Source organism: Passer domesticus, chromosome 24, assembly GCF_036417665.1.
Source record: "Passer domesticus isolate bPasDom1 chromosome 24, bPasDom1.hap1, whole genome shotgun sequence".
NCBI lineage: Eukaryota > Metazoa > Chordata > Aves > Passeriformes > Passeridae > Passer > Passer domesticus.
In genome coordinates, this window is record NC_087497.1 from 3650087 (window position 1) to 3676203 (window position 26117).

The following is a 26117-nucleotide window of genomic DNA, read 5'->3' on the forward strand; positions in this document are numbered from 1 at the left end:
GTCCTGGCCCCAGGAGCAGCATCTCTCTCTTTGTTTCTGCATCATCTGAAAGTTCTTTGTGCAGTTGGAGCTGATGGTATTTCCACATCGCTGTCCCAGGCCAGCAAACACTGCAGTAGCCAAAGAGCTATTCCAGTGTTGCTCAGTGGTGGGGTTTGGGTGGGTTTTGTTCTGGAAACTGGCTTTATGGGGTTTTCACATGACTACAGGGAATTCTCTTTCCCTTGTTCACCTTCTGTGTAACCAGCTGCTCACAGAGGTACCTCAAGCAGGGATTTCATTTGCTTCCATTGAGAAGTGAATCTGTGACTGCCATTGTGCCCCTTCACTTCACACCCAGAGCTTTGGTGTTGCCTGGGCTCAGTTACTGCTGATGGTTCTGACAAGGGATTTCCATGTACAGCTGACAGCAGCCTGCAGGTACTCAAGGAAATGCCCCCAAGACACCTGTCCAAGAGTGAGCTGCCATTTCTTTCTTGGTGCATATGACTTACTTTTCTTGCAGGCATTTCTATATTGTTTCTGAATCTTCTACAACATTTTCAAATTAATAATGTCAGAGAGATGTTTGCATTTAAAAATGTTTATTAGTTATTGCTTTGAAGGTCATTAGCACGTTACCAACAGGCAAGTTCACTGTTCAAAGAGCTGACTGCTGAGATGGCTCTGAAGGAGGGAGCAGTAATTAATGGAGCTCTTGAATTTCAGCTCTTCAAGAGAGAAAGAAAGAACACAGTTACACTGCCTGCTGTTACTGGTAAGTGAAAACTCAAGATCATTTTAGGAAGACAAATCTTTGTCACTAATTGCAAGCTTCTTGCTCTGACAGCTCTTCTGAGCCTGCCTTGAGGACAACAAAACAATTAATTCTTTGCTGCAATGATGCATTCAAGTTGGGCCTGAAAAACAAATGAGACAGTGAGACAAATTAGATTTCCTAACCTAAAAAATAAACCCTCAGTGCTGTGAAGGGCTAAATTTTCTGTTGGATGTTCACAGCAAGGAGCTGAGGGATGCTGCGCTGCTGCCAGGAGAGCCAGGCCAGGTTTGTTCCCCAACAATTCCATTGCTACATGTTTTATAAATTAGTTTGTCGTTCCTGGCATGCACACTTGCTGCATTCTGAGGAGAACAGAGCTGGCCTTGGCTCTGTACGATGAGAGACTCTGTTTAGAATGTGAAGCATCGAGGGGGAAATTAAATAAAAGCTGTTGAAACAGTGGTCTGAATCCTCTGATTTGAAGCTGGACTATGTGAGCTAAATTAAGTATTTGGCTCTCTAGCATTTGGAACATGAACTGACTCTGGGACAGGAGTAGCTGGGAACAGCAAGTTTTGTGATTACTGAGAAAATTTGATGCCAGTTAGTGGATGCATGGGAGCAGCTACAATAACCCAGCAGTGGCACACACAGCTGGTCAAGCACAGGTACTTCAAGGAAGAACTGGATTCAGGGGCAACACACATCTGATCTAAGATTTTGTGTCCTAAAACATTCCAAGGCAGCCTGAAAATGCGAGTTGAAAAGTAGGATCTGCAGGAAAAGCATCTTGCTCTAAGGGAAATGTTTTTAGCTGTAGCCAGAAACATTTGATGCTGTTCAGGGTGACATTCTTTCCTTACTCAAAAGATGTGGGATTTTTTTTTTCCTTTTAAAAACAAAGTACAGAGCAGAAGCTCTGTTCTCCCCAAAGCCACAAGCACAAATAATTACCCAGTCCCTGCACAGTTGTTCTTGGGTAATATTAATGTTAAATGGTGTGTTGTGTTACTGGGGCTTTAATGGTTTTAATGAGAATTTTACCACTAGTATTTGGAATTCTGGGTTTTTACTGACCTTCAGCTGCTGGTTTGTCCGTTTGAGGAACAGAACCTCTTCACTGTGTTTCTTCTCTTCTATTTCCCTCCGTTCAGTTTCTTGCCTTTCAATGGCCTCACATTTCGCTTTCTCTTCACTCACTTGTTTTTCCAGCGCCTCCTTTTCCTCTTCCAGCTCTGCAATCTTGGAAAAGAGTACAGATGTCTCAAGTTTTGTTAGCAAACAGCCAATTTTCAGTTCAGATGGGACTGATACTTTGAGAGGCCACCCAGAACAGAGGCTAGACAGAGCTAAAGGAATGAAGGAGGTTTTATTAAAAACCCTTCAAAGGATACACCTCGGGCAGCACAAGAGCCTGGTTGTGGGCACACCCAAAATGCACCACAGGTCAAGAGTTTTCACACTTTTATAAGTATTGGTCCATTTCCATATTGGGGTTAATTGTCCAATTATAACTTCAGGTTATGAGGTGCCATCCTCCCAGTTTGCTCTCCTCAATTTGCTGTTCATACTTTTTGGGCCTGAAGCTATAATGGTGTTCTCAGGAATGGAAAAATGATTGTTTTGGCTAACTAAACTGTGAAGAGAACTTGCCAACACTCTGTATGAGGTTCAGAGTTATATACTAATGCAGTGCAGAATCTGAGAAATACAAGAGCTGAAATTTAAGGCATCAGGACAGAGTGGTGGTGGTGCAGTTTTTAAAGCTGTACAACAAGCTTCAGAAGTGCAGCTAAGCCCGAGGACAGCAAGCTGAGTATTTTCATGGTCTTTGCTGCCCTCCTGTGGAAACGGAAACAATGAGTTTGAGGATATAAAATTTGCTATTTTCACGTGCAGAAAGCTCCATCACGGGGCCCCAGGGTGTCACTCACGTTGTCCCACTTTAATTTTCAGTGAAGACTTGAAATAAGAGAACAGGTTTCAGTAAAATAATTGTATTATATTAATTGGGATACTAGGACTAATTAAACTCTGCTTTTGCATAGTTTTCAACAGAAAAAGAGAAAGAAATTCAGTATCATAGTTCATACATGGCGAGCAGAGACAGTGGACTATGTTTTTAATGTAATTATTTAGAATCCATTGTACAATGGGAAGCTGTAAAGATTTAAAGAGCAGAAATTTTCTAAACATTATCAAAGAAGGATCTTCCCATGAAATAATCCACCACAACAGAAACCTGACATAAGCACTGTAAGGCAAACAGGAAGGTGGAGGTTTGGAATTAGCAAACTAGTGAATTTAGTTCATGTTTTTACAATATAGGTTAAAAAGCTACAAGGCTCTTAGTTATAAGACTTTTAAAATATTTACTAATTAATAAAACTAATATTTATTATTATATATTATAATATTAATTTACTAATTATTATTATTTAATTAATAAATCACATCTATTTTTACTTTATTTTATCTTCTAGGTTTATGTTACACTGTAAACTTTCTTAGTTGATCATGTTATAATACACAAACTTCCATTTTACATTTTAAGCCTTACATTTCAAGTATTACATTTTAAATTTTTTTGTTTGCTTTTGTAACCATTTTTATGTTTTCTGTATTTTAAACTCTAAAACTCTAAACTTCTTTTTGCTTAGTTAAACATGTCTCTTCTTTAAACTGTGCAGACTATGGGAAAGGAAACAAGCTTACACCCCGTGCCCTTTAGACCCTTTTCTGCGGGTATATTGGAATATTGCAGATGGGGCATGCCTTGGCTTGTCTGGCTGCTGCTGAACTAAGTAGTGGCAACTGTGGTGCTTCACCCCAGAGACACTTTTGGCTAGCTGGAAAGACACTTTTGGCTAGCTGGGACAAGCCCAGGCGTGCCGGGGCTCCGGTGGCAGCGGGATGGAGCTGCCTCTGTGGAGGGTCACTCCTCAGGTTTCCCTCTGCTGGAGAAGCTGTAAGGCCGTGGTGAGGGAAAGGAATTGGTTCTGATGGAGGGTTTTAATCCAGAGCTTTTTTTCTGGCCCGCAGGCCTCTGAATCCAGCAACAGCTCCAACAGAACTCTGGACTGTGTGGTCTGCTCCCCTTTTACCCGGGGGAGAGGGGCAGGGACGGGGTAGGAAGCGCCAAGCAGGTACAGGAGAGGAGGTCTCAGGGGACAAGGGACACCTGGATGGAGCAATGCCTTGCTGGAATTCCAGGATTGACACACAGTACTCAGCAAGTTCAGGGTGTGGAAGAGAGAGGTGACTGACACACCTGGGCAAGGACACTTCAGGGGAGGGTCCTGAGGTAAACCCTGACATCACACTGCAACAGGGGTGTTGTAGTCATGATATTTTATAAAAAATCCTTTGCTAGGATTTTTCTCCTATTCTACCTGAAAAGCCACAGGAAAGAAATGTAAACAATTAACTCTCTGATGGCTGTGGAATGTGCTCTGGACATTGTTTACCAACAGGTGCACCTTGGATTGGTTCATGTGAGTCGTTTCTACTTAACAACCAATCAAAGATTCAGCTGGCTCGGACTCTCTGGGAGTCACCAGCTTTTGTTATTCATTCCTCTCTTGTCCTTTCTAGCCTTCTGATAGATCCTTTTCTCTCTATTCTTTTAGTACAGTACATAATACAATATAATACAATATAATATAATATAATATAATATAATATAATATAATATAATATAATATAATATAATATAATATACAACACATAATGTATAATATGTATTATATATTTTATATTATACGTTATATATTATATATTATACTATAATATATAAAATATTAAATATAATATAGAATATAGAATATAGAATATATATTATATTATATATAAAATATATAATATGACATAGTATAATATAATATATAAAGATATAATATATATAAATATAATATATAGAATATAAAATATAATATAATATACAACATATAATGTATCATATATATATTATATATTATAATATATATTATATATTATATATTGTATATTATATATTGTATATTATATTATATAGTACATAAAGTATGAAATATATAATATAGAATATATAATATATATTATATTATATAATGTGAATAATGGATATATTATATTATATTATATTATATTATATTATAGTATATTATATTATATTATATTATAGTATATTATATTATATTATAGTATATTATATTATATTATCGACCTTCTGAAAGATGAAATCAAGATTCCAGTCTCCTCCCTCTCCCCTGCTGATGGAACCACAGGTTGCTCACCCTTTTCTCCAGGTGGGCCTTGCCCTGCTCGGCCTGCAGCGCCTTGCGCACGCCGAAGGCCACGCTGCTCTCGTAGAGCGCCTGGTAGGCGGCCAGCGTCAGGCGCAGCTCGTCCCGCACGCGCAGCAGCAGCAGCCCCCGCTCCGCGCAGCTCACCGTGCTCTGCCGGATCAGCTCGTCTGCAAGGGAGCAGCGAGCCTGCAGCGAGCCTGCAGCGCAGCCTGCAGCGAGCCTGCAGCACCTGCAGCGCCTCTGCGACTGCGGGCTCGCTTCTCCGCAGTGAGAAACACGGAACGGCTCTCTGGCCGCTGGGAGGAACAGGGAAACTGAGACAGAGTCAGCTTTCCTAGATATCCTTCTGGGAAAGGCTCTGAGGAGTCATGAAAATGAATGAGAGATGATTCTTATCTTGACTGAGAAGTGATTCTTATCTTGACTTGCTGCAGCTGATTTGTGGAACGGGTTATGGAGATGTGTTTGACAAAGGGGAGCTTCTTAATTGGGCAGTGGTGATGGTGTTTTAAGTAAGGGGCCAATAAGGTCTGCCTGTAGTAAACTAGGGTATTAAAAAGTAATGGGTTTTTAATAAAGTAAATTATCGGCCTTCTGTAAAATGCACAGAGTCTATGTCACTATTTACCTGTTGTGCTGACACTCACCCACTCACTGTGCCACAGGCAGGGACATGGAATCAAGCACAGAATCACACAGAGTCACACACAGAATCACACAGGGAATCATGGAATCACAAACAGAATCACACACAGAATCACCAGGTTGGAAGAGACCTTCAAGATCATCAAGTCCAACCCTAACACAATCTCAACCAAACCCTGGCACCCAATCTCTTTTTAAACACACCCAGGGATGCTGGCTCTGCCACCTCCCCAGGCAGACCACTCCAGTACTTTGTCACCCATTCCAGAAAAAAAAACTTTTTCCTAATATCCAATCTATATTTCCCTTGGAGCAGCTTAAGACTGCTAATAATAATTGTCCCTATTACGTGACGGTGTAAATTAGGGTTCTGGGAGAGTAAATGGGGCCCTGAAGGGTCAGTGGGGGCCTGAGATGTAAATGGGGTCATGGAGAGTAAAGAGGGTTGTCGGAGAATAAATGGGGTCCTGGAAGGGTAAAGAGGGTCATCAGAGAATAAATGGGGTCCTGGAAGAGTAAAGAGGGTTGTCAGAGAATAAATGGGGTCCTGGAAGAGTAAAGAGGGTTGCCAGAGAATAAATGGGGTTCTGGAAAAGTAAAGACAGTTATCAAAGAATACATAGGGTTCTGGAAGGGTAAATGGGGCCCTGAGGGGGAAATGAAGTCCTTGAAGTGATACCTTAAGCTTTAGCTTTTATATAGAAGGGTGAAGAGGGTTCTGAGGGAATAGAGAGGGTCCTGGAAAGGTAAATGTGGGCCTTTGGGGTAAATGGGCCCACATTTAATACATTTTATGTACTAGAGACAGCAATAATTGATTTGTTTTGTTACACTGCAGCCGTAGCATTGAGCACAGCAGGTGACAGCAGAGTGGTGGTGCAGCCCTTCGGGTAATGCCAGCGATGCAGATCCCCTAACGCTGCACCAGCAAACGCTTCAAAAGGTGTCCTGACTTGCTGCAGCGATGGGGGAGCCCTCAGGGGATCCTGCTCTGCACCCCTCACCTTTGGGGGCCCAGCGCTGCCATTACAGCGCGTAACACACACACGGCCTTCAGTTACTCGGCTGCAGTGCAGCTCAGAGGGCACCCACGAGGGTTTGAAGCTTTCCACGCGCGGGCAGCCCCCCAGGCCGCCCCCCGAGCGCGCCCCGCGGGCACTGACCGAAGCACTGCGCGTAGAGCTCCCGGCGCACGGGGCACAGCCCGGTCTCCCGCGCCTGCCGCTGCTGCAGCTGCCGGTCCAGCTGCTCCTGCAGCTGCACGACGTCGCGGCGGGTGCTGGGCGCGGTGGACACCTCCTGCACCCAGAGCTTCTGCGCCTCCTGCCACTCCCTGCCAGACAAGCACCGGCCGTTACCGGCGGCACCGGGCGCCCCGCGGGCACCGCCGGCCGCGGCCCGGCCCCGCTCACCGCGGCGGCAGGATGGCGTTCAGGAGCTCCTGCGGCTGCTGCGTGCTGGAGAAGCTGGCGGCGCTGCGCGGGGCCTGACCCTGCGGGAACACGACGGGACAGCGCCGTAGCAGCGGCCGGGGCGCCGCGGCGCGCCCGGCCGCCGGCCCGCTCGGCCGCGGCGGAGCGCGGTGCCCCGCAGCGTGGCCCCGCGGGCGCTCACCGCCGCGGAGGCCCTGTCTCCCCGGCGGGACACCAGCACGGGCGGGCAGTAGCGCAGCAGCGACTCCGGCGGCGCCGCCATGGCGGCCGCGGCCCCGTCACCATGGCGACCGCGCCGCCGCGCGCAGGCGCAGCAACGCCCGGGCGGAAGCGCCGGCGGGAGGAAGCACCGGCGGACCGGAAGTGGCGGCACTTCCGTCGGGACGGGCGCCATGGAGGCAGCGGCGGAGGAGCGGCGGCGAGAGCGGCGGCGGCGGCGGGAGGTGGCGGTGAAAGCCGAGCGGCGCAGCCCCCGGCGCAGCCCGTCGCCGCCGCCGAGCGAGGAGCGGCGGGGCCCGGCAGGACCGCGCGCGGGCAGCAGGTAGGGAGGCCCAGCCGCTCGGCCCCACGCCCGGCGCGGCCCCGCCGCTCAACCCCTCCCGTTGTTCCCCCAGGTCGCCCCGGCGGAGGAGCAGGTCCGGGAGGAGGAGCCGCTCCCCGCGAGGCAGGAGGAGCCGCAGCCACAGCCCGCACCACGGCGCCGTGAGGGTGAAGCAGGTGAGCGGGGCTGTGGGTGCGGCGGGGCCCGGCGGGCGCTGTTCCCGGGGCTCGGCCACGGCCGGTGCAGAAGGCGTCTCTTCATTTATCAGTTCCCCCTGGGTCCCGTGGGGAGAGGGAGGGTCCGGGCGAGCCAGGGGCTCCCGCTGCCCAGCTCAGTGCCCCCCGTGGTGCTGTCGGAGCCCTGCCCGTGCCGCAGCTCAGGCGTCCCTGCGAGCTGTGCCCTTTCCCAGAGCAGCCTGCACCGCCTGGCTCTGCCGCTTTATTTCCTGCGAATTGCGGGAACACGAGTAGTTTGGCAAGGAGAGGGGCTCCACGCGGCCTCAGAGCTGCAGGCGCATCCCCGGTGTGCGGGACCGGGCTTTTCCCAAGGGCCGGGCTCGCCGTGCCGCTCCTCGATGGCCGTTGTCCCTCCCAGGAGCGAGAGGAGCACGGCCGCAGGGCCAACGAGGAGCGGAGGCCGCGGGAGCGGGACAGGAGCGGCGACAGGCACAAGGAGCACGGGGACAGGAAGAGGAACGCCGGCGACAGGCCGGGAGCTCGGAGCCACGAGCGGGACGCGCAGAACCTGCGCGAGCAGCAGGCGGAGAGGGAGCTGCACAACGAGCGGCGGCGAGAGCACCGCCAGGGCAGCGGCGAGCCCAACGCGGAGCCCTGGCAGCCCGAGGGCAAAGGCAAGGAAAAACCCGCCGCCAACAAGGAGAAGCCGAGCTTCGAGCTGTCGGGGGCGCTGCTGGAGGACACCAACACCTTCCGCGGCGTGGTGATCAAGTACAGCGAGCCGCCCGAGGCGCGCATCCCCAAGACGCGCTGGCGCCTGTACCCCTTCAAGAACGACGAGTTCCTGCCCGTGATGTACATCCACCGGCAGAGCGCCTACCTGCTGGGCCGGCACCGCCGCATCGCCGACATCCCCATCGACCACCCCTCCTGCTCCAAGCAGCACGCCGTCTTCCAGTACCGGTGAGAGCCGGGAGTGGGAGGGGCTTGCACGGAATTTAAGGGTTTTGAATTGGTTTTGGTAAGACATGTTGTTTTTTTTACATAGATAAGTAGGTTTTTACAGTATTTACAGTACTGTAAATTTTACAGTAACTTTTACAGGTTAAAAAGTTACAAGACTCTTAGTTATAAGCTATCTTCTAGTACCGGTGAGAGCTGGGACTGGGAGGGGCTTGCAAGGAATTTGAGATGATTTTTTGATTGGTTTTGGTAAGGCAGTTTATTTTTTTACATAGGTAAGTGAGTTTAGTTGACATTTTTGCAGTATAAGTTAAAAAGTTACAAGACTCTTAGTTATAAGTTGTCTTCCAGTACCGGTGAGAGCTCGGGAGTAGGAGGAGTTTGGAAGGAATTTAAGATGATTTTTGAGTTGGTTTTGATAATGTAGTTTGTTTTTTGTTTTTTTTTTTTTTTTATTTTTTTTAACATAAGTAAGAAAAGTGAGTTTAGTTCATGTTTTTACAGTATAGGTTAAAAAGGTATAAGACTCTTAGCTTATAAGCCATCTTCTAGTACTGATGATAACCAGGACTGGGAGGGGCTTGCACGGAATTTAAGGGTTTTGAATTGGTTTTGGTAAAGCAGTTTGGTTTTTTACATAGGTAAGTGAGTTTAGTTCACATTTTTGCAGTATAGGTTAAAAAGTTACATGACTCTTACAAGCTGTCTTCCAGTACCAGTGAGAGTTCAGAGAGTGGGAGGGGCTTGGAAGAAATTTGAGATGATTTTTGAATTTGTTTTGGTAATGCAGTTTTTTGGTTTGGTGGTTTTTGGTTTTTTTTACATAAGTAAGAAAAGTTAGTTTAGTTTGTGTTTGTAAGTATAGATTAAAAAGTTACAGGACTCTTAGTTATAAGCCCTCTTCCAGTACCGGTGAGACTGAGGAGTAGGGAGAGGCTTGGAAGGAATTAAAGGGTTTTGAATTGGTTTTGGTAAGGCAGTTTGGTTTTTTACACAGGTAAGTGAGTTTAGTTCACGTTTTTACAGTATAGGTTAAAAGGTTACAAGTTGTACTTAGTTACAAGTTGTCTTCCTGTTCAGTGAGGCCCGGGGACTGGGAGGGGCTTGGAAGGAGCTTGAGATGATTTTTGAATTGGTTTTGATAATGCAGGTTTTTGGGTTTCTTTTACATAAGTAAGAACAGTGAGTTAATGTCTTTACAGTATAGGTTAAAAAGTTACAAGAGTCCTAGTTATAATCTGTCTTCCAGTGCTGGTGGGAGCTCGGGGACTGGGAGAGTTTGGGAGGAATTTAAGGTTTTTTAATTGGCAAATACAGCACTGTCCCAGTGCAGGAGCTGCTGTGTTCCACCAGCAGAAGTTCAGGCAGTGATGCAGCCTCTCAGAACCTGCTCTGTCTCAGTTTCTTGTTGCTCTCATTGGGACAGATGAATGTTCACTGCACAAACCTGTGGTAATCGGCGGAAGAAATGTGGCACTCAATATGAGTGATCAGCAAATCTTGAAACTTTATTGATAGGCACATACATTTATATTGGTGTTAATGAGGCTAATACATATTGCAAAAGGCGAGCTCAGTATTGGTTAGTTACTTATCAGCTAACTATGCCTACCTCAGCATTCTTGTGACTACTATATTGCAGCTGTTCTCATCTTTTCTTCATATTTCTAACTAACGATCCTCTCCCCCATCCTGATGCTGCACCAAGGGCACAGTGCCCTTGCCTGGTTTAGGCACTGACTGCTGGCTCCTGTACCTGTCTCCTTCTTCCTTAACTAACGGTATTATATCAGTGTGACCTTTGTCAACAAGCCAGCTGTTCACAAACTCCTCCACACAAACCCACCTCCTCGCAGAGCGCAGTTTCCCACCTGCTGTTGGCACACACGTGCAGTCTCTCAGGTGGCTGAGCAGTGTTTGTTTTGCAGGCTGGTGGAGTACACCCGTGCTGACGGCAGCGTGGGCCGCAGGGTGAGGCCCTACATCATCGACCTGGGCTCGGGGAACGGCACCTTCCTCAACAACCAGCGCATCGAGCCCCAGCGCTACTACGAACTCAAGGAGAAGGACGTGCTCAAGTTTGGCTTCAGCAGCAGGGAGTACGTCCTGCTCCACGAATCCTCGGATAAATCCGAGGCCAACGCAAAGGACGATGACGAGGATGAGGAGAAGGAGGAAGAGTCTGACAGTTAACGGATGAGGAGGAAGCTGGGGAGAGGCAGAGGAGGGAAACTCCTTGCAGTTGAAGGGGACTGGGATGTGAACACGGAGCATTGCAGCACTGATGCCTCTTGTTGCCTTAAAGTCCTTTCTCTGTTGCTGGTCTGTTCCCATAGTTTGTTTTGGGGGGCTTTGCTCGTTATTCGTGTTTGATAGTTTTGCATATCAGGAAGTACAGCTTTATTTTTATTTTATTTTTCTCCCAAGAAGCCGAAGAGCACCTGGATGTGAAAACTCTGGTGCTGGAAACCCTCCACTGATGTTGCCAGACTCTTCCAGCAAACCATGTCAAACACAGACAGCGTCTGGAAAATTATTTTTATGACTTGTTATAGCCCTTTGAAAATGCTACAGACTGAAAGGTTAGATAGAGATTCACGTCCTGTTGCATAGTTTGCCAAATTCCTCTGCCTGTTGGGAGTTCTGACAGGAGAATTTACCTGGATCACTGCTAAAATGGCAGAAATGTGGCAAAGACCCTCATGTATTTGTATGTTTTGGGTATTTAATTTGCCTCATGGTGACTGAGGGGCGGGCATTTCACTGGAGTTCTGCCTGGAAATCACAAGGGAATGTGAAACACAAGTTAAACAGTTCCTGGAATTTCAGGTGATGAGACTGTGACCCGAGTTTCCTGTTCCCACACATGATGCTGAAACTGTCCTGGATGTGGAGTGTCTGGGTTGTAAGCTAGAGCCCTTATTTCTGACCCCTCCCCAGGGTTTGTTTGTGTCAGACAGAAACACCTTTGATAGGGTGACATGTTTTAACCAGTTTGCACTATTTAAGTTCTCTTTTTATAAAAACTTACCCAAGTCCTTTGTTTAACAGTGAAGAAGTCAGTGTTTAGGGAGAGAAGCACCAGTCCCACTCACTGGGAGCTGCAGTTTTTGGTGTCTCTCCCACGTTGCTCTGTGTTCAATGTGTGTGTCCCACACGTCACTGACTCACCTGGGTGTTTGTGGTCTCACCTGTTCGTCCCTGCTGTGTACAGACTGTACACAAAGGTGCTTGTTGTACACATTGATAGTGTAAATATGGGGCATTGCTGTGGGGTTTCAGATGGGTAGGATGGGGTTTGAGCAGGAGGAGCTCCTTTATATCTACTCCAAGGGTTTTTAAATAAACAATTTGTAAATTTAGCCCTGATTGCTTTCAATTGTAATATTTTTCTAGTGTTTTTTTTTTTCTCAAAAAAATTGAAGTTTCAGTACTTGTTTCTGTAGTAAAGAAACCAAATAAGTTCAAGACTGCACAACTTGTATCCTGGAGAGGCTGTGAGCACAGGAGGTTTGTATCACTCCCCTTTCTCTCTGAGTGTGGCCAGGGTGGCCCATTCTGTGTCCCCTGAGAGGGTTCTCACAGGAATGGGAAGTGACAGAATTGCAAAAGGGCAAACTGGCCCCCAGTGCCACTGCAGAGAATCAGAGTGACACACTTTAATGGGATCACAGAAGGGTTTGGGTTGGAGGTGGCAGGGAAATTAATCCACAAACACCTGAGGTTTGTGTCCAAAAAGGAAACACAGGAGTCCCAGAATGTTATTCCAATAAAGGGAGAGGCCATGGGGCATTTCCCATGGAATCTCTCAGACTGTTAGAGCATGCAGCCTCCTTTTTATCCCAATTTCCTGCTGCATTTCCCTCTCTTTTCCCACTGCCTGAGTTACTTGAGAGGTATAAACTTTTCCAAATCACCTAATACAGATCCCCTTGTAATGAATAAACCTCTTTTCCTTGTGTCAATCAATGAATCAGAGGAATTCCTGTGGAACTATGGTACTTCCCATTGTTTCTTTCATCTCTCAGTATCCATTTGATAATATTCATTTATATACTGATACTATTCATTTATATACTGATAATATTCATTTATATGCTGATAATATTCATTTATGTACTGATAATATTAATTTATCAGCAGCCCTATAGTAGATGTATAAAGACAAATCCCTCTCATTCCATTCATCAATCAGCGGCATCCTTCCCGTTGTTTGTTTTATCTCTCAGCGCTAGTTTTATCTATGAGCAGACCCACACTGGCTTGGAAGGACAAATCCCTCATTCCCTCCGGAGTGCCCCTAGACAGAATCGGGGCACACCTGAATTGTTAGGAAGGTGGAATCAGAGCATCCCAGCCCTCGGCGCCGCTGTCGCTGTCGCTGTCCCGGGCCCGCCTCCCGCCCGGCTCCGCCCCGGCGGCCGCGCCGCCCGCCCCGCCCGCGCCGCCATGGCCGCGCTGCACGCCAAGGCCGGCGGGCCCCCGCAGATCCCGGACACCCGCCGCGAGCTCGCCGAGCTGGTGAAACGCAAGCAGGAGCTGGCGGTGAGCGGCCGGGAGGGGCTCGGTGCGGGGCGGGGGGCGGCGGGGCGGCCCCGGCGGCGGCGCGGCCGCGGCGGCGCGGCCGGGCCTGCTCCATGCGCGGCGGCGTTCCCGGCAGGAGACGCTGGCAAACCTGGAGCGGCAGATCTACGCCTTCGAGGGCAGCTACCTGGAGGACACGCAGATGTACGGCAACATCATCCGCGGCTGGGATCGCTATCTCACCAACCAGAAGTGAGTGAGGGGCGGAGGCGATGCCCACCCGGCCCGGGCCCCCCCGCCCGCCCGGCCCCGCCATCGCGCCTGTCTCTGTTTCAGGAACTCCAACAGCAAGAACGACCGCAGGAACCGCAAGTTCAAGGAGGCCGAGAGGCTCTTCAGCAAGTCCTCGGTCACCTCAGCAGCGGTGAGTGCTGGGATGAGCCCTGATCCCGTAACCGTCCCTGTGCACAGCCCTCTCCTCAACCCTGTCCCATCCCTGTCCCCATTCCTGTTCCTGCTTTATCCCCATCCCGTTCCTGTCCCCATCCCTGTCCCCATCCCTGTTTCCATTCCCATCCCTTTCCTTGTCCCCATTCCTGTTCCTGCTTTATCCCCATCCCTGTCCCCATTCCTATCCCTTTCCTTGTCCCCATCCCTGTTCCTGCTTTATCCCTGTCCCCATTCCTATCCCTTTCCTTGTCCCTATTCCTGCTTTATCCCCATCCCTGTCCCCATTCCTATCCCTTTCCTTGTCCCCATCCCTGTTCCTGCTTTATCCCTATTCCTATCCTTGTCCCCATCCCTGTTCTGTTTTATCCCTATCCCATCCCTGTCCCCATTCCTGTCCCCATTCCCATCCCTTTCCTTGTCCCCATTCCTGTTCCTGGTTTATCCCCATCTCATCTCATCCCATCCCCTCCCATCCCATCCCTGACCCTTGGTGCCTCAGTCCTGCTGTGATCACCTGCAGAATGACTTCCCCGTTTGAAATCCCATCCCTGCCCTGGCTCCCTGCCCCAAGCATCCCCATCCCACCCTCAGCCTCTCCCAGAGCCCCTTTCCACGTTTGGGGGTGGGAAGGTGCCTGTCGCTGGTGTCACTGCTGTCCCCTGCCTTTGTCTGTGCCCCAGACCCCTGGTGCCACGGGCACTCCAGAGGGACATGTCTGTGTGACCTGGGCTCTGTGCTTTGGGCACTGGGAAGTGAATCCCTGCTTGGTTTGACATCCCCTTTGGTTTTGCAGGCTGTCAGTGCGTTAGCTGGAGTGCAGGACCAGCTCATTGAGAAGCGTAAGTCCCTTTGTAATTTTTCTCTAAATTTGGGAAGAATTACGCTCTCTCCACTGTTCAGCCCTGTCTCAGATCTGGGCTGGGGTCTGGCTCCCCTTCCCAGTCCCTGTGTCTGCTGCCCTCAGGCTGCTCCTGACTTCCCAAGTTCTTCCAGGCTCAGAGGGCTTTGTTGTGTGTGAAAGGGATTGAAATTGGTTCGGTGCTCGGTGCAGGAGGAGGCTGGAGGAGCTGAAGCCCTGCATCTGTAGATGTGTCAGTCACAGGAGACCTGGGCAGGGACCACTCACCTCCAGGACACTGAGGAGCCTTTTTGTGATCAGCACCAGATAGGATGTGGTTCCTCAGGGCTGAGGAGCAGCTTCCTGTGCATCCTGCAGAGCTGTTTCCCAGGCTCTGTGACTCACCTGGTGCTGCAGGGCTCAGGTGCCTCTGCTGCTGTTCTGGGGCTGTTTCTCCCACTCAGGGCTGTGCCAGGAGCTCACCCTGGTGCTCACCTGGCTTTGTCCTGCTCTAGGGGAGCCGGGCAGTGGCACAGAGAGTGACACTTCTCCAGACTTCCACAACCAGGAGAATGAGCCCAACCAGGAGGATGCTGAAGAGCTGGATGGCTCCGTGCAGGGTGTGAAGCCCCAGAAAGCTGCTTCCTCCACTTCCTCTGGGAGCCACCACAGCAGCCACAAAAAGAGAAAGAACAAAAACAGACACAGGTCAGTGGGACCAGCAGCCTGCTCACCACACCTGGACAGCTGGCTGGGGCTGGATTGAATTTATTGCCTGAGGGGAGCCAGTAACACATTGGAATAACCAACAGGCAACTGGGGTCAGTTATTTGGGTGATTTTCTTGGTTTTGGAAGAGGAGGGGAAAGTGCTGAGGAAGTTAAACAAGCAGCACAGGGTGCTCACTCCAGCTGTGGCACAGCTGTGCTTCTGGGCAGCTTCTCCAGCTCTCCCATCTCTCCAGGATAAAGGTTATTCCTTCCAGCAGGTCCTGACCTCCTGAGCTTGCTGCTTGGTTGCTGCAGAGCCCAGGAGGACAGGAATGTTAGTGCTTTCTTTGAGGGAGGGTGGAAAGCAAATGGGGATGGTTTTGGGGTTTTGGACACTCCTGTGTCTGGATTTCCATCCAGCCCCTTCCAGCTCTCACATCCCAACTGAGTCTCAGTGCTGGCATAGAGGAGTTGCTGTGTCACCTTCACCTCAGAGTGTTTGTTATTAAACTGACCTGAAATTCACGTGAAACAGATTCCTTGAACTCTTTTCTGGTTGGATTTACCTGTCCAGCTCTGCCCCTAGGGCATCATGAGGGCAGAGAGCTGGTCCTGTGCCCTCAGCCCAGGCTCTGGCAGTGACAGTGCCTGTGGGTCAGGCCCTGAGGGAGGAGCACCGTGGAGGGGAAACACTGCAGAGCTGTCTGGAAGGATTGCTGAAGCTGGGGCCTAAGGATTTTATAGAAGTAATGGAACTTTTAAAACTACAGAGTTTTAAAAGTTCTCTCAGAGCCAGTCTGTGCTGGCTTTGAGCAGACTGGCTCTGATCTGTTGGCTCTGCCTAGGGACCTGCCGTGCCATTAGAGAAAGGGTTTAAAGTGGTAAAACTTTACAAGGGGGGCTGGAGACAGGTGGGGTGGGGACACAAGGTAGGTACAATACTTGGAAAATGCTTAACTCCTTTTTTGCCTTCATTAAGTGTTGAGTCATTAGCATGTCTTTAATTCTTAGGTCAGAATTTCCTTCCTACAGCAGCCTGAATTGGGCAAATATCCGAAAGGACCGGATGTCCCTTTGGTTCCCCATGAGCTGGGAATCCAAAGAAGTTCAAATCTCTTTTTTTGCCTGTAGATATTTGGAAGAAGTTCAGGAATAACACAAGAAACTACATCCGTGAACAAGTCCAGAGAAACAACCTGTAAAACTGAAGTACAGCTTAAGAAAACTGCCATTTCAAACAAATTATAAAATATTCTCCCTGGACAAACCATGGCCAGCAACATGGTTGGGTGCAGGGCAGGTGCTGGAACCGACATAAATCTCTTTGCTCTGGTCCATGACCTGGACTTTAGGGACAGGAGCTGGGGGGAAGCTGCCCCCCAACAGGTTGTGTGGCTCTGGGTTCCTTCACATCCCCCTGTGCAGCTTTGGCTGCTGCTGCCAGGCCGGGCTGTTGGACAGAGGAGCCCTGCCCTGCTCACCTGTGGCAGCTTCTGTGTTCCCAGGCCCCATCAGACACCGAGGGGCTCAGCGAGGCAGGACCTGACTGTTTGTAATGCTTAGCAGGGCCAGATAGAGAATTAAAAACGATAAAAAGAGAATTAAATTTGTCTGTAATAAAAGCTCTGTTAAAATTGTGATTGCTGTTACTGACTATCCCCTAAATTTTGGCAGACAAGACCAAACAATTCTCGAGTATGTTCAGGTTAAAAACACCCCAGCAACAACGTGCAGCGAGGGCATTCCCAGCCCCACAACCCCACAGGTGCTCCAGCCAGACCTGTGGGTCTGTCCCCTGAGGGGTCTGGCATGACAAAGAGAAAAATAAAAATAAATTTTGGCTTTTCTCTTGATTCAGAAGCTCTTCCTCTTGCCAGCACGACTCTGGGTTTGGCTGCCCCGCTCTGGAGGAGCGGGAGGTGCTGGGAGAGGGCCCTGGCTTCCCCTCTGGGGCCCTCGGCCCTCAGGGGCACACAGGGCCTCAGGTGTGGCTGCAGGGGCTGTGCTGTCCCTCTGCTCCCTGCCGCGCCACAGCAAGGCCAGGGTGGAGATTTCTGTGTGCTCGGCTCTTGTCACGGCTAACAGGGGTTTGAGGGAGCCCCGTGCTGTTTGCTCTTAGTGCTGGGATGGGATTCCATGATCGATCCTGGCAGCTGTGGGCACAGCTGTGTCTGGAGGCCACCTGGAAGGGGGGTGGGACAGTCACCAAAGTGCTCAGCTCTGCCCAAACGTCCCTGGGCCACCAGGGGACAGCAGCGCTGGGGTGTGGGGAGCAGCCCAGTGCAGGGCTGGGCACCAAGTTCTGTGTCACCTCTGCCTGAAGCAGCTTTGCCTTGCCCTGGCAGCCCAGCCCCCTCCCCAGCTTCCTGACCCCTCACTTTGGTTTTCCAAGCCCTCGGGTTCCTGTCCTGCCCCTGAGTCTGGCAGCTGCCCCTCCTTCAGCTCCTCAAATCCCCTGTGTGAGCCAAACCCACCTCTGCTAACACCTCTTGTTCCCAGAAATCCAGTGGGGAGGGGGACTCTGGATTGCCAAGCCCAGAGTGCTTTTTGTGTCCAGTCCTGGTTAAGATACCTGAAGAACTTGATGGTGTTTGAACACTGGCTTTGTTATTTATTTCATTTTAATTTTTAGCAATCTCGCTAGGGTGGCTAATCAATTAATTGATTTAATTCATTAGTATATTAATTTCTATTGCTTTCTTCCTTTCAAATGCTGCCCCTCAGCCCGTCTGGCATGTTTGATTATGACTTTGAGTAAGTTTGACTTGAATTAGTACTTGTGCTGTGTTGTTAGTGTGTAGACACCGATGTGCCTTTTGAGACCTCGCTAACCCCTAGTTTATCTGTTTAATTGTAGGTATGTATATTAGGTTAGGCTGGGAAGTTTTTTTTAAAAACAGAAAAGCGTGATGGAGGTAACATTTTATTTAATAACTTCAGCAAATTATAAATTAACTTCACTCTTCTTTACCTTTCTGTTTCATATTTGAATAGATAAAACTTTTTAACTTTAAAACTTAGCTTAAAAACTGATTCTTTTGGCTTTGCTGCTTAAGGAGATAAGTATAGACTTGGATATTTCCTTTTGGAAAAATTTACTAAACTCAGTAATTTTGGCTCATATAATCCCTGTCATTCTAACTCCTCTCTCTATCCAAGTAAATAACTCTCACGCTATGTCTGGCTAATTACCTGTGGCATAGTTACACCTCTGGCAGATTAAATTAACATAAAGCATGCCTAGTTCCCCTTGTTCACCTGCCTAAGCACCCTGTGATTGATTGTGCCCCTTGATTAATTCTGTCTGGGAGTGGATGGAATCTGCTTTTTGGCAAATAATAACTCGGCTCTCCTGTGCTGCTCTCTTGCCCAGTAACCCTGGGAAAGCCCCTGGCTCAGCCAGCTGGGAATGGATGGATTAACTGTAGTCTGTCTAGCTGTGCCCTGTGCAGTAACTCTGGTGTTGGGTCAGGTATTGACATGGACGTTTCTCTTGTCTTTCCAACCACAGGATTGATCTCAAGTTAAACAAAAAGCCAAGAGCCGTAAGTATCCGTGCTCTGTCTGTGTTTTCATTGCTCACTGGAAGGGCTGGCTGGCTCACAAGCTTTAAAAACCCTCCTGCTGCTGCTGCTGTCATTTGAGTTCTTATTGTCATGGTTGAGGAGTCACAGTGTGACACTGGCATTGTCCCCTGGCTGGGACAGCAGCTGAGCCCAGGTGGGCTGTTCTGAGCCCAGGTCACAGATAACTCCCGTGTGCTTCTCGTGGAAAAAGCTGCTTTGCATCCTGTTATCTTGTCATGATCTGGAGCATCAAAAGCATCTGGTTTGAGTTGATACTCAAGGTTGGAAGGGTCCTGCTTTTCAGTGTTTAGCTGCAAGAAAAAGATCTGTTTTGCCTGCAGCTAGTGGTGTGTGAGATGAGAGAGGACTGAGACCCCCAGCTCCAAGAGCAGAATCGGAGGTGGGAAGGTGTTAATGTGCCTGTGCTGTCCTTTCTCTGCAGGACTACTAGAGCCATCAGTGCTGATGCTCCCGGGATTTAGGTCTGTGACTCCCCACTGAGAAGCCCTGAAGCAGGATGGCAGCTGCAGCAGGAGTGACTCACTCTAAGGGACTTGGATGGGGGGAGGAAATCCTGGACCATGTACTTTGCATCATTTTAATCACCTGAGTTGCAGGAAGACAAAGGTGGTGTAGTAGTTGTAGTAGTTCTGAATTCCTGACTGTTCTGTGCTTCCACCTTGGTCGGGAACTTGCTGAAAAGGCTGATACTGCTGCCCCCTGTCACCTGCAGACCCACAGAGAGGCATTTCCTTTTCCACTGGAACTGGGGTAGGATTCAGTGTGTCCCATCCATCTTGTGAGACTTCAATTACTTTTGTTGCTGATATTTAGCTTTGCAGGTTTGGTTTCTTTTGGTTTTGTTTTATTTTGTTGGTTTTGTTGTGCCTTTTTTAAAGTGTATAGTTACAAGTTGACTTCGGGTTTCTTCGTTTAGTCTGTGCAGTGGAAGGTTCTTCATTTTGTGGAGCAGCTCTTGATTCTTACTCAAGCAGAGAAGAAGGCAGTTTAACCCTTTTCTCTTTCATTTTAAACACCATCTCTCAATATTCCTCAGTGCATTAGATGCAGGAAGGGCCAGAGCTCAGAGCCAACTCTTCACTGTCGCTGACTTTGGGTGGGTTCTCTTTTTAATACAAACCTCTGTCATTTGTACATAAACAATAAAAGTTCCATGTTTGTCTCTTCTCATGGTTTATTCAGTCCAAACTTTGACTCCTGGTGCTTTTTAGTGTCCACCTGCTTCTTGAGGACTTGCTGGGATTCTTCCCCTTTGGCACTGGAGCTGTTCCCTGTCCCGTGGCCCTTGGGAGGTTCACTTGGTGCTTTCTCTCCTGGGGTAGCTGTTCTAAGCTCTGCAGGGAGTGCCAGGCTCTGTTCTCCAGCTGTGTTTGGCTGATCCTGCTGCAAGGCATGACTGGAATGTTCATGGTTCTGGCATTGCTTGCAGATCAGGGATGAGCCAGCTGAGTTGTCCTGGAGAGGGACAGGAATCACGGCTGGCTGCTTCTCACAGCAGCCACGTCAGGATCTTGCTGCTGCTGTTGATCTGAGCTGTGGAATTGCTTTATCCGCGCTGGGATGTGTTTGTGTAACCCCTGCTGCTGGAGGGGGACATGGGAAAGGGGCCCTGGGGCAGGGGCCATGGGACAGGGCTGTGACTGAGCTCCCTGAGTGTGCACAGCCCGTGGAACAGCTGAGGGTTTGTGTTCTGCTGCACCTCTGCTGCCCTGGGTTTGGGGTCTGGGACTGGGGGAGCAGAATTCTGCTCTGGGCTGTGTCTGATCTGGAGATCAGGGCAGCTCTGTGTTTGTTCCTGGAGGGAGCTGGTTTATCCTGCAGGGAGCTGGGTGTGCTCAGGGTCTGGCGGCTGCTTCTCCACTGAGGGGTCAGGATAGAGCAGCTTAAAGGCCAAGCTGCAAAGCTGGCCTACTTCTGTGCTTTAAGCTACAGTTTAAGTACAGGGGGGTGGAGAATCTAGGAAACAGCATAAACTACAAAGCCTTGCTCCTCCATAGCCGGAAAAAATAATTCTCAGCTGATGGTTTTGGTTCCCTGGCCTCGGTATGAAAACAGTTCTGCTGCTGCTGCAAGCAGGGATGGCTGCAGCACCTGGGCTTCAGAGGCTGAAGTCTCTGCTGCACCTCTGCCCTCGAGGAAAGCTGCCAGACTTTTTTGGGTGGAACACTTTGGAGAAGCAGCAAAGGGCTGGTGTAGCTCGGAGCCTGTGTGCAGGCAGGTTGTGTGTCAGCTCTGCATTCCCTGTGACACATTGGGGCGCTGCAGGGACAAAGTGCAGCCATTCCTGCCTCTGGCTGTGTTTGTCACCAAGGAGGGGACAGCCTGTTCTGCAGCCTGAGCACATTGATGGGGCAGAAAGAGAAATGGCAAACACTTGATTTAGTTAAAGGATCAGCTTTTTAGGATCACCTTTTAGTCAAAGGACCTCGCTGGGTCCTGACTCCAGCAGTTGTGCCTAAAACTTCCTAATTTGACTTCCTAAAGAGCCTGAGTGACTGAAGACCTCCAGCATGGCCAGTGCCTGGGCACAGGAGTCAGAGGGAGCTACACAGGCTCTACCTGAATGCTAGCCTGAGTCCTTTGCTTGTGAAAGATGAATCCTGAGCAAAGGACAGCACAGAAGAGCAGCCACTGTATTTACGGACCCCAAAGGTGGAGAAAAGGCTAATCCCTGCACAGCCTGTCACCAAGAGGATTAGGCAGGGTTCATCTGGCCAGCGAGGCCCGGCTGGGAAAGGGGCAGCGGGGAGGGCAGCGGGATCCCTCCTGTCTGCTCCCCTCTCGCTGTGCTCACGGCGATCCGGGACAGCCCTTGACCCTCGGGATCGCTGCAGCGGGGCGAGGGCAGCCCCGGCGGAGCCGAGCCCGTCGCGGCCCTCAGGAGCCATGGGCCGGCAGCGCGGCCCGGCCGGGGCCTGCTGGCGGCGGCTGCTGCACGCCGCGGGCCGCGGGCTCCTGCGGCTCTGCGGGACAGCACTGCGGGGGCTGCGGCGGCTCTGGAGCCTGGCCTGGGTCGGTACCGCGCTGCCCTGCCCCGGGGAGCCCCCCAGACCTCTGCCGGCTCCAAACGGGGCGCGGGGCCTGGGCGCTGCTGGGGTGCGATCGCTGCACCGCTGCTGTGAGGGGCTGGCGGGTGTTGTACTGGGCTGGAAGCAGGGTGCGATCGCTGCACCGCTGCTGTGAGGGGCTGGCGGGTGTTGCAGCTGGAAGCGAGGTGCAATCTCTGCACCGCTGCTGTGAGGGGCTGGCGGGTGTTGCACTGGGGGCTGGAGGTGGGATGCAATCTCTGCACCGCTGCTGCTGTGGGGGCTGATGCAGCTGGGGGCTGGAAGCAGGGTGCAATCTCTGCACTGCTGCTGTGAGGGGCTGGCAGGTGTTGCACTGGAGGCGGGGAGCGCCTCACCGCAGCACCCGGTGTGAGACCCTCATCCCTGGGCTGCTGCTTGGCTCCAGGCGCCGGCTGGGTGTGGCTGTGCCCACCGGGAGCCCTGGGGACACAGGGACACCGCTCCAGGCCCTGCACTGCGCAGGGTGAGCCCTTCCCTCCCGCAGGTGCTGCTGATGTGCTACAAGAGCTGCTGGGATGGCGCCTTCCAGGTCACCGAGGAGGTAATTCCCCAGTGGGAGAGCCCAGGCTGCTCACCACCCCCGGGAGAGCTGAGCCCGGTGACAGCGCTGCTGGGTGGCACCGGGGGGCTCCCCAGGCAGGGCAGCGCGGTACCGACCCAGGCCAGGGGTCACTGGGCCTGCGAGTCCCCACTGTGCGTGTTGGCTTCCAGCTTGGCACAGCTCTGCAGCTCAGACTGGAGGGGAGGGAGGAGGAGGAGGAGGATGTGGACTCAGATTCTGCATGGGAGCCTGGACAGACAGGTGGGTCCCGGCCCAGGGGTGGCCCCGGGCTGGTCGGTGCCGTGGGGGGTGGCAGGAGCTGAGCTGTGGTGCCAGGGCAGTGGCAGTGGCGCGGCGAGGCCATGCTGGGGAGGCTGGAGGCTCTGGAGGCCGACGTCAGATTCCTCTGCACCGAGCTGGGGGCTGAGAAGCTTCTGTGGAGCAGCCGGTTCCTGGAGCTGCTGCGGGAACAGCAGAGCCTGCGCCAACGGGTGAGTGCCCTGGGATTGCCCAGGGGGTGCCAGCCTGGGGGTGCCAGCCCCCACAGCCCCTCACACCCTGCTCCAGCTGCAGGAGCTGCCGTGGCGGTGGAACAGTGGGGACAGCCCCGAGCTGCTGGGGGAAGCAGAGGACCAAAGTGCCAGTGGGAGTGAGGGAGAGAGCCCAGAAGGTAGGGGCTGGGAATTGTGGAGGGGCACAGGGAGCCTCTGGGGAGGGGCAATGTTCTGCTAATGGGCAGTGCAGGTAATGCACCAGCTCCCATCTGGGCACTGGGTGGCACTGGCAGCCTGGGGAGGTAGGTGCTGGGAAAGGCTCCCAGTTCTGTTCCCATCAGGAGCCTGGCTGGGTGCTCCCAGTGGTGTCCCCTCTCTCCTTTGCTCTTTTCCAGGACGCCAGTGGATGGAGGCACCTCAGCAGCCACGTGGCTCCATCCAGCGTGACAGGCAGAAAATGTAAGTGAAGCTGTGAGCAGGGCCTCAGCAAACCAGGCAGGATCCACACACTCCTCCCTGCCCAGGCCCTGCAGGACACGGGCCAGGCTGCTGCAGCCCCAGCTCTATCCCTGTATGTGCCCCCATCCATCCCTTGGTGCTGGCTGGGCCTGGCCCCATCCAGCAGAGCTGCAGCCATTCCCCAGGAGCAGGAGCCAGCTGGAGGCAGGTCAGGACAAGCCACTGGCCCTGGGTCTGCCCCAGGACACGTCACAGCCTTCCCTGCCCAGGGCTGACTGTGCCTGGTGAAGCCACCGAGGAGCATCCTCCTGCTCTGCTGCTTGCTGGGAGTTCCAGGAACAAGGGTCTGATCAGCACCAGCTTCAGTCACCTTGCACTGGGGCGAGGGATTGCAAAACTCACCCACTGACTTCCTGATGGGCCAGATCCATCCTCTCCAGCTGCTCCTGCTCATGTCGCAACCCCGGGCTGGCTCCTTGGGACAGCAGTCAAGGGCAGCCAGCTCCCAGGCACGGCTGAGGGCCCTGGGCTGGCCAGAACAGCTGGCCCAGGAGCCTGCAGGGCTGGGGGGCTGCCCAGTGCCTGGGCCTGGCCCAGCACAGGGGGCTGCACCCTGCCCCAGGCCCCCACTGCTCAATACAGGCAGCTGCTCTCTATCGCTTGTGTCTGCCTGGTCCTTCCCCAGCAGAGCTGGGACAGCTCCACCAGCGCCCTGCAGGCCCCCAGCTCTTTGGGGAGGGGGACAGGGTGAGTTTTCACTGAAGCAGAGCAGGGGCAGCACCCACCCACAGCAGGGGCTGGGCTCCAGCAGCAGCAGGGCTGGCAGGGATCTGTCCTCCCGACGTGCCCGTGCAGCTCCCACATGCAGGGAACTGATGCAACGCCAATAGCAGCAGCCTGACTCACCCTGCAGCCAGGGACAGCCCCGTGCTGCTCAGAAATGCCACAGAAAACCAGGTCCTGCCACTGAACTGGCAGTGCCATGGGGGCCCCAAGCTGGCACTCCTGCAGGTATCACAGTCCCCTCCATGCTGGGAGCACGGGGACACCAGACAGTGACGTGACAAAGTCCTGCTCCTGCTCTAGCCTCCACTCATCCCTCTGTGCCAATCCTTGGGCTGGAAATCCCCAGCCAGCCCGCAGGGACCAGGGTGCAGGAGGAAGATGGTGACATCAAGCAGCATTAGCTACAGCCACCAGCTCTGCAGCCCCCATGGAGCAGCCCCTTAAGCAAGGCAAGAGCCACCACACAGGGCACAGAAACCTTTCCCCAGCCAAAGCCTCCTGACCTATTGCTTAACCTGAGGCTGCATTTACTCCAGCACACTTGTGCAACACTGCTCCCCAGCCCTGGCCAGGGCCCTCGGTGGCTTTGGCAGGCTGCTGCTGCCCCAGACAGGGCTTTGGCTTCCAGGGGCAGCCCCTGGCCTTGGGGAACACCGGGGTATTCAGGGCCCTCAGGAAAGCTTGTGAGAGCTGAAACACACGTGGCTGGAGGGCAAGTGCCGACAGCATCTTGACAACACACACAGATACAATGTGTATCAACAAATCAACTGCTTCTGGCCTGCATGTGCCAGGAACATTTCTGCATCCCTTGCACAGCAAAATTCCAGGACCAGAACCAACTACTACAGCAATTGGTTTTGCTATAGCAATTTAATTGAGACATTTAAAATCTCTTACAATAGAAAACATAGAGTAAGAGGAAATGAAACAAGCAACACCACCATCAGCACCCAGCCTCCCCCCACTGCCCTGGGGCAGCACCCAGTTCCTCCCCAGCACCCTTCCCTTCTCTTCCTGCACTCCTGTCTCAGGGAGGCTGTGCTGCAGCAGCAGTTTGGGGCACAGGGTGCAGAGCTGCTGCCATGCTTGGTACATCCATTCCTCTCCACAGGGAGAGCAGCAGCTCAGCAGCCTCAGCACTGGGGAGCAGGGATCTGCTCCCATCACCACATCCCAATGATGGCGCACACACCCCATCCCCTTCCCCACAGCCTGCACAGGAGCCTTCCCCATTCCTGCCTCTGGAAATGCTTTAAGATGTTGGAACTGAGCTAGTCACATCCTGGAAAGCCCCAAGGGGAGGGAACCAGCAGAGTTCAAATGGAAGGTCAGGGAGCAAAGGCAGCACAGGGCAGTGGAAAGATGAGCAAGCCCTGGAGAGCAGACTGGCCTGCTTGGAGGAACCAGCCTCTCCTGAAGCTCAGCACGAGGCTTCAGTGGCACACAGCTGACAGGATGAGGGCTGGGAAGCCCCTGAGCACAGGAAACCTTCAACAGGCCCATGTGTGACCTCCTTCTCTCCCCAACAGCCCAGAGAGCTGACACACAGATCTGACCCAGTTTGGCAAAACACCCAAAAACAAACACCCAGCAGTCACAGCAGGCTCTACCCCCAAGCCCCAGGAAGTGCTAAACCAGAGGATGCACCCCAAAAACTCCAATTTAACAGACCCAGCAGGGTTGCCAAGGTGTGCAGGCAGGCAGCCCCACCACTCCTGGCTCTGGGGAACATGTAGGAGAAAAAATGTGCAGCAGCAACAGTTCCAATCAGCATTCCCATTTCCCAGATCTCTGGCACCACAGGGAACTTGGGGAATGGGGACACAGAACTTTGTGTGAATGAAGGAGAAAACT

General features: G+C 51.7%; 3 protein-coding genes across 6 annotated transcripts; 2 read left to right on the forward strand and 1 right to left on the reverse strand.

The window, feature by feature from the left end:
• Nucleotides 1-567: 567 nt before the first annotated feature.
• Nucleotides 568-7450, reverse strand: DNALI1 (dynein axonemal light intermediate chain 1). The gene is made up of 6 exons (XM_064398512.1): nt 7306-7450; nt 7104-7183; nt 6855-7024; nt 5035-5213; nt 1838-2002; nt 568-899 (listed from the first exon to the last, which is right to left on the reverse strand). Exons 1-6 carry the CDS (start codon nt 7384-7386, stop codon nt 864-866), a joined length of 711 nt encoding a protein of 236 aa, XP_064254582.1. The 5' UTR covers nt 7387-7450; the 3' UTR covers nt 568-863.
• Nucleotides 7451-7488: 38 nt separating this feature from the next.
• SNIP1 (Smad nuclear interacting protein 1) lies at nt 7489-12166 on the forward strand. Its single transcript, XM_064398511.1, has 4 exons — nt 7489-7665; nt 7739-7841; nt 8260-8804; nt 10733-12166. Exons 1-4 carry the CDS (start codon nt 7517-7519, stop codon nt 10995-10997), a joined length of 1062 nt encoding a protein of 353 aa, XP_064254581.1. The 5' UTR covers nt 7489-7516; the 3' UTR covers nt 10998-12166.
• A 1045-nt stretch (nt 12167-13211) lies between these two features.
• Nucleotides 13212-20100, forward strand: MEAF6 (MYST/Esa1 associated factor 6). 4 transcript variants are annotated; one of them, XR_010350502.1, is made up of 8 exons: nt 13212-13349; nt 13465-13580; nt 13665-13752; nt 14572-14617; nt 15132-15324; nt 18183-18240; nt 18837-18870; nt 19334-20100. XR_010350502.1 is itself a non-coding variant. In XM_064398513.1 (8 exons), the coding sequence occupies exons 1-8, from the start codon at nt 13254-13256 to the stop codon at nt 19340-19342; spliced, it is 612 nt and encodes a 203-aa protein (XP_064254583.1). In that variant the 5' UTR covers nt 13212-13253; the 3' UTR covers nt 19343-20100. The 4 variants fall into 4 exon arrangements, 3 of the variants coding, with proteins under 3 accessions (XP_064254583.1, XP_064254584.1, XP_064254586.1); XM_064398513.1 differs by lacking the exon at nt 18183-18240 and adding an exon at nt 18050-18079; XM_064398514.1 differs by lacking the exon at nt 18183-18240.
• Nucleotides 20101-26117: the final 6017 nt, after the last annotated feature.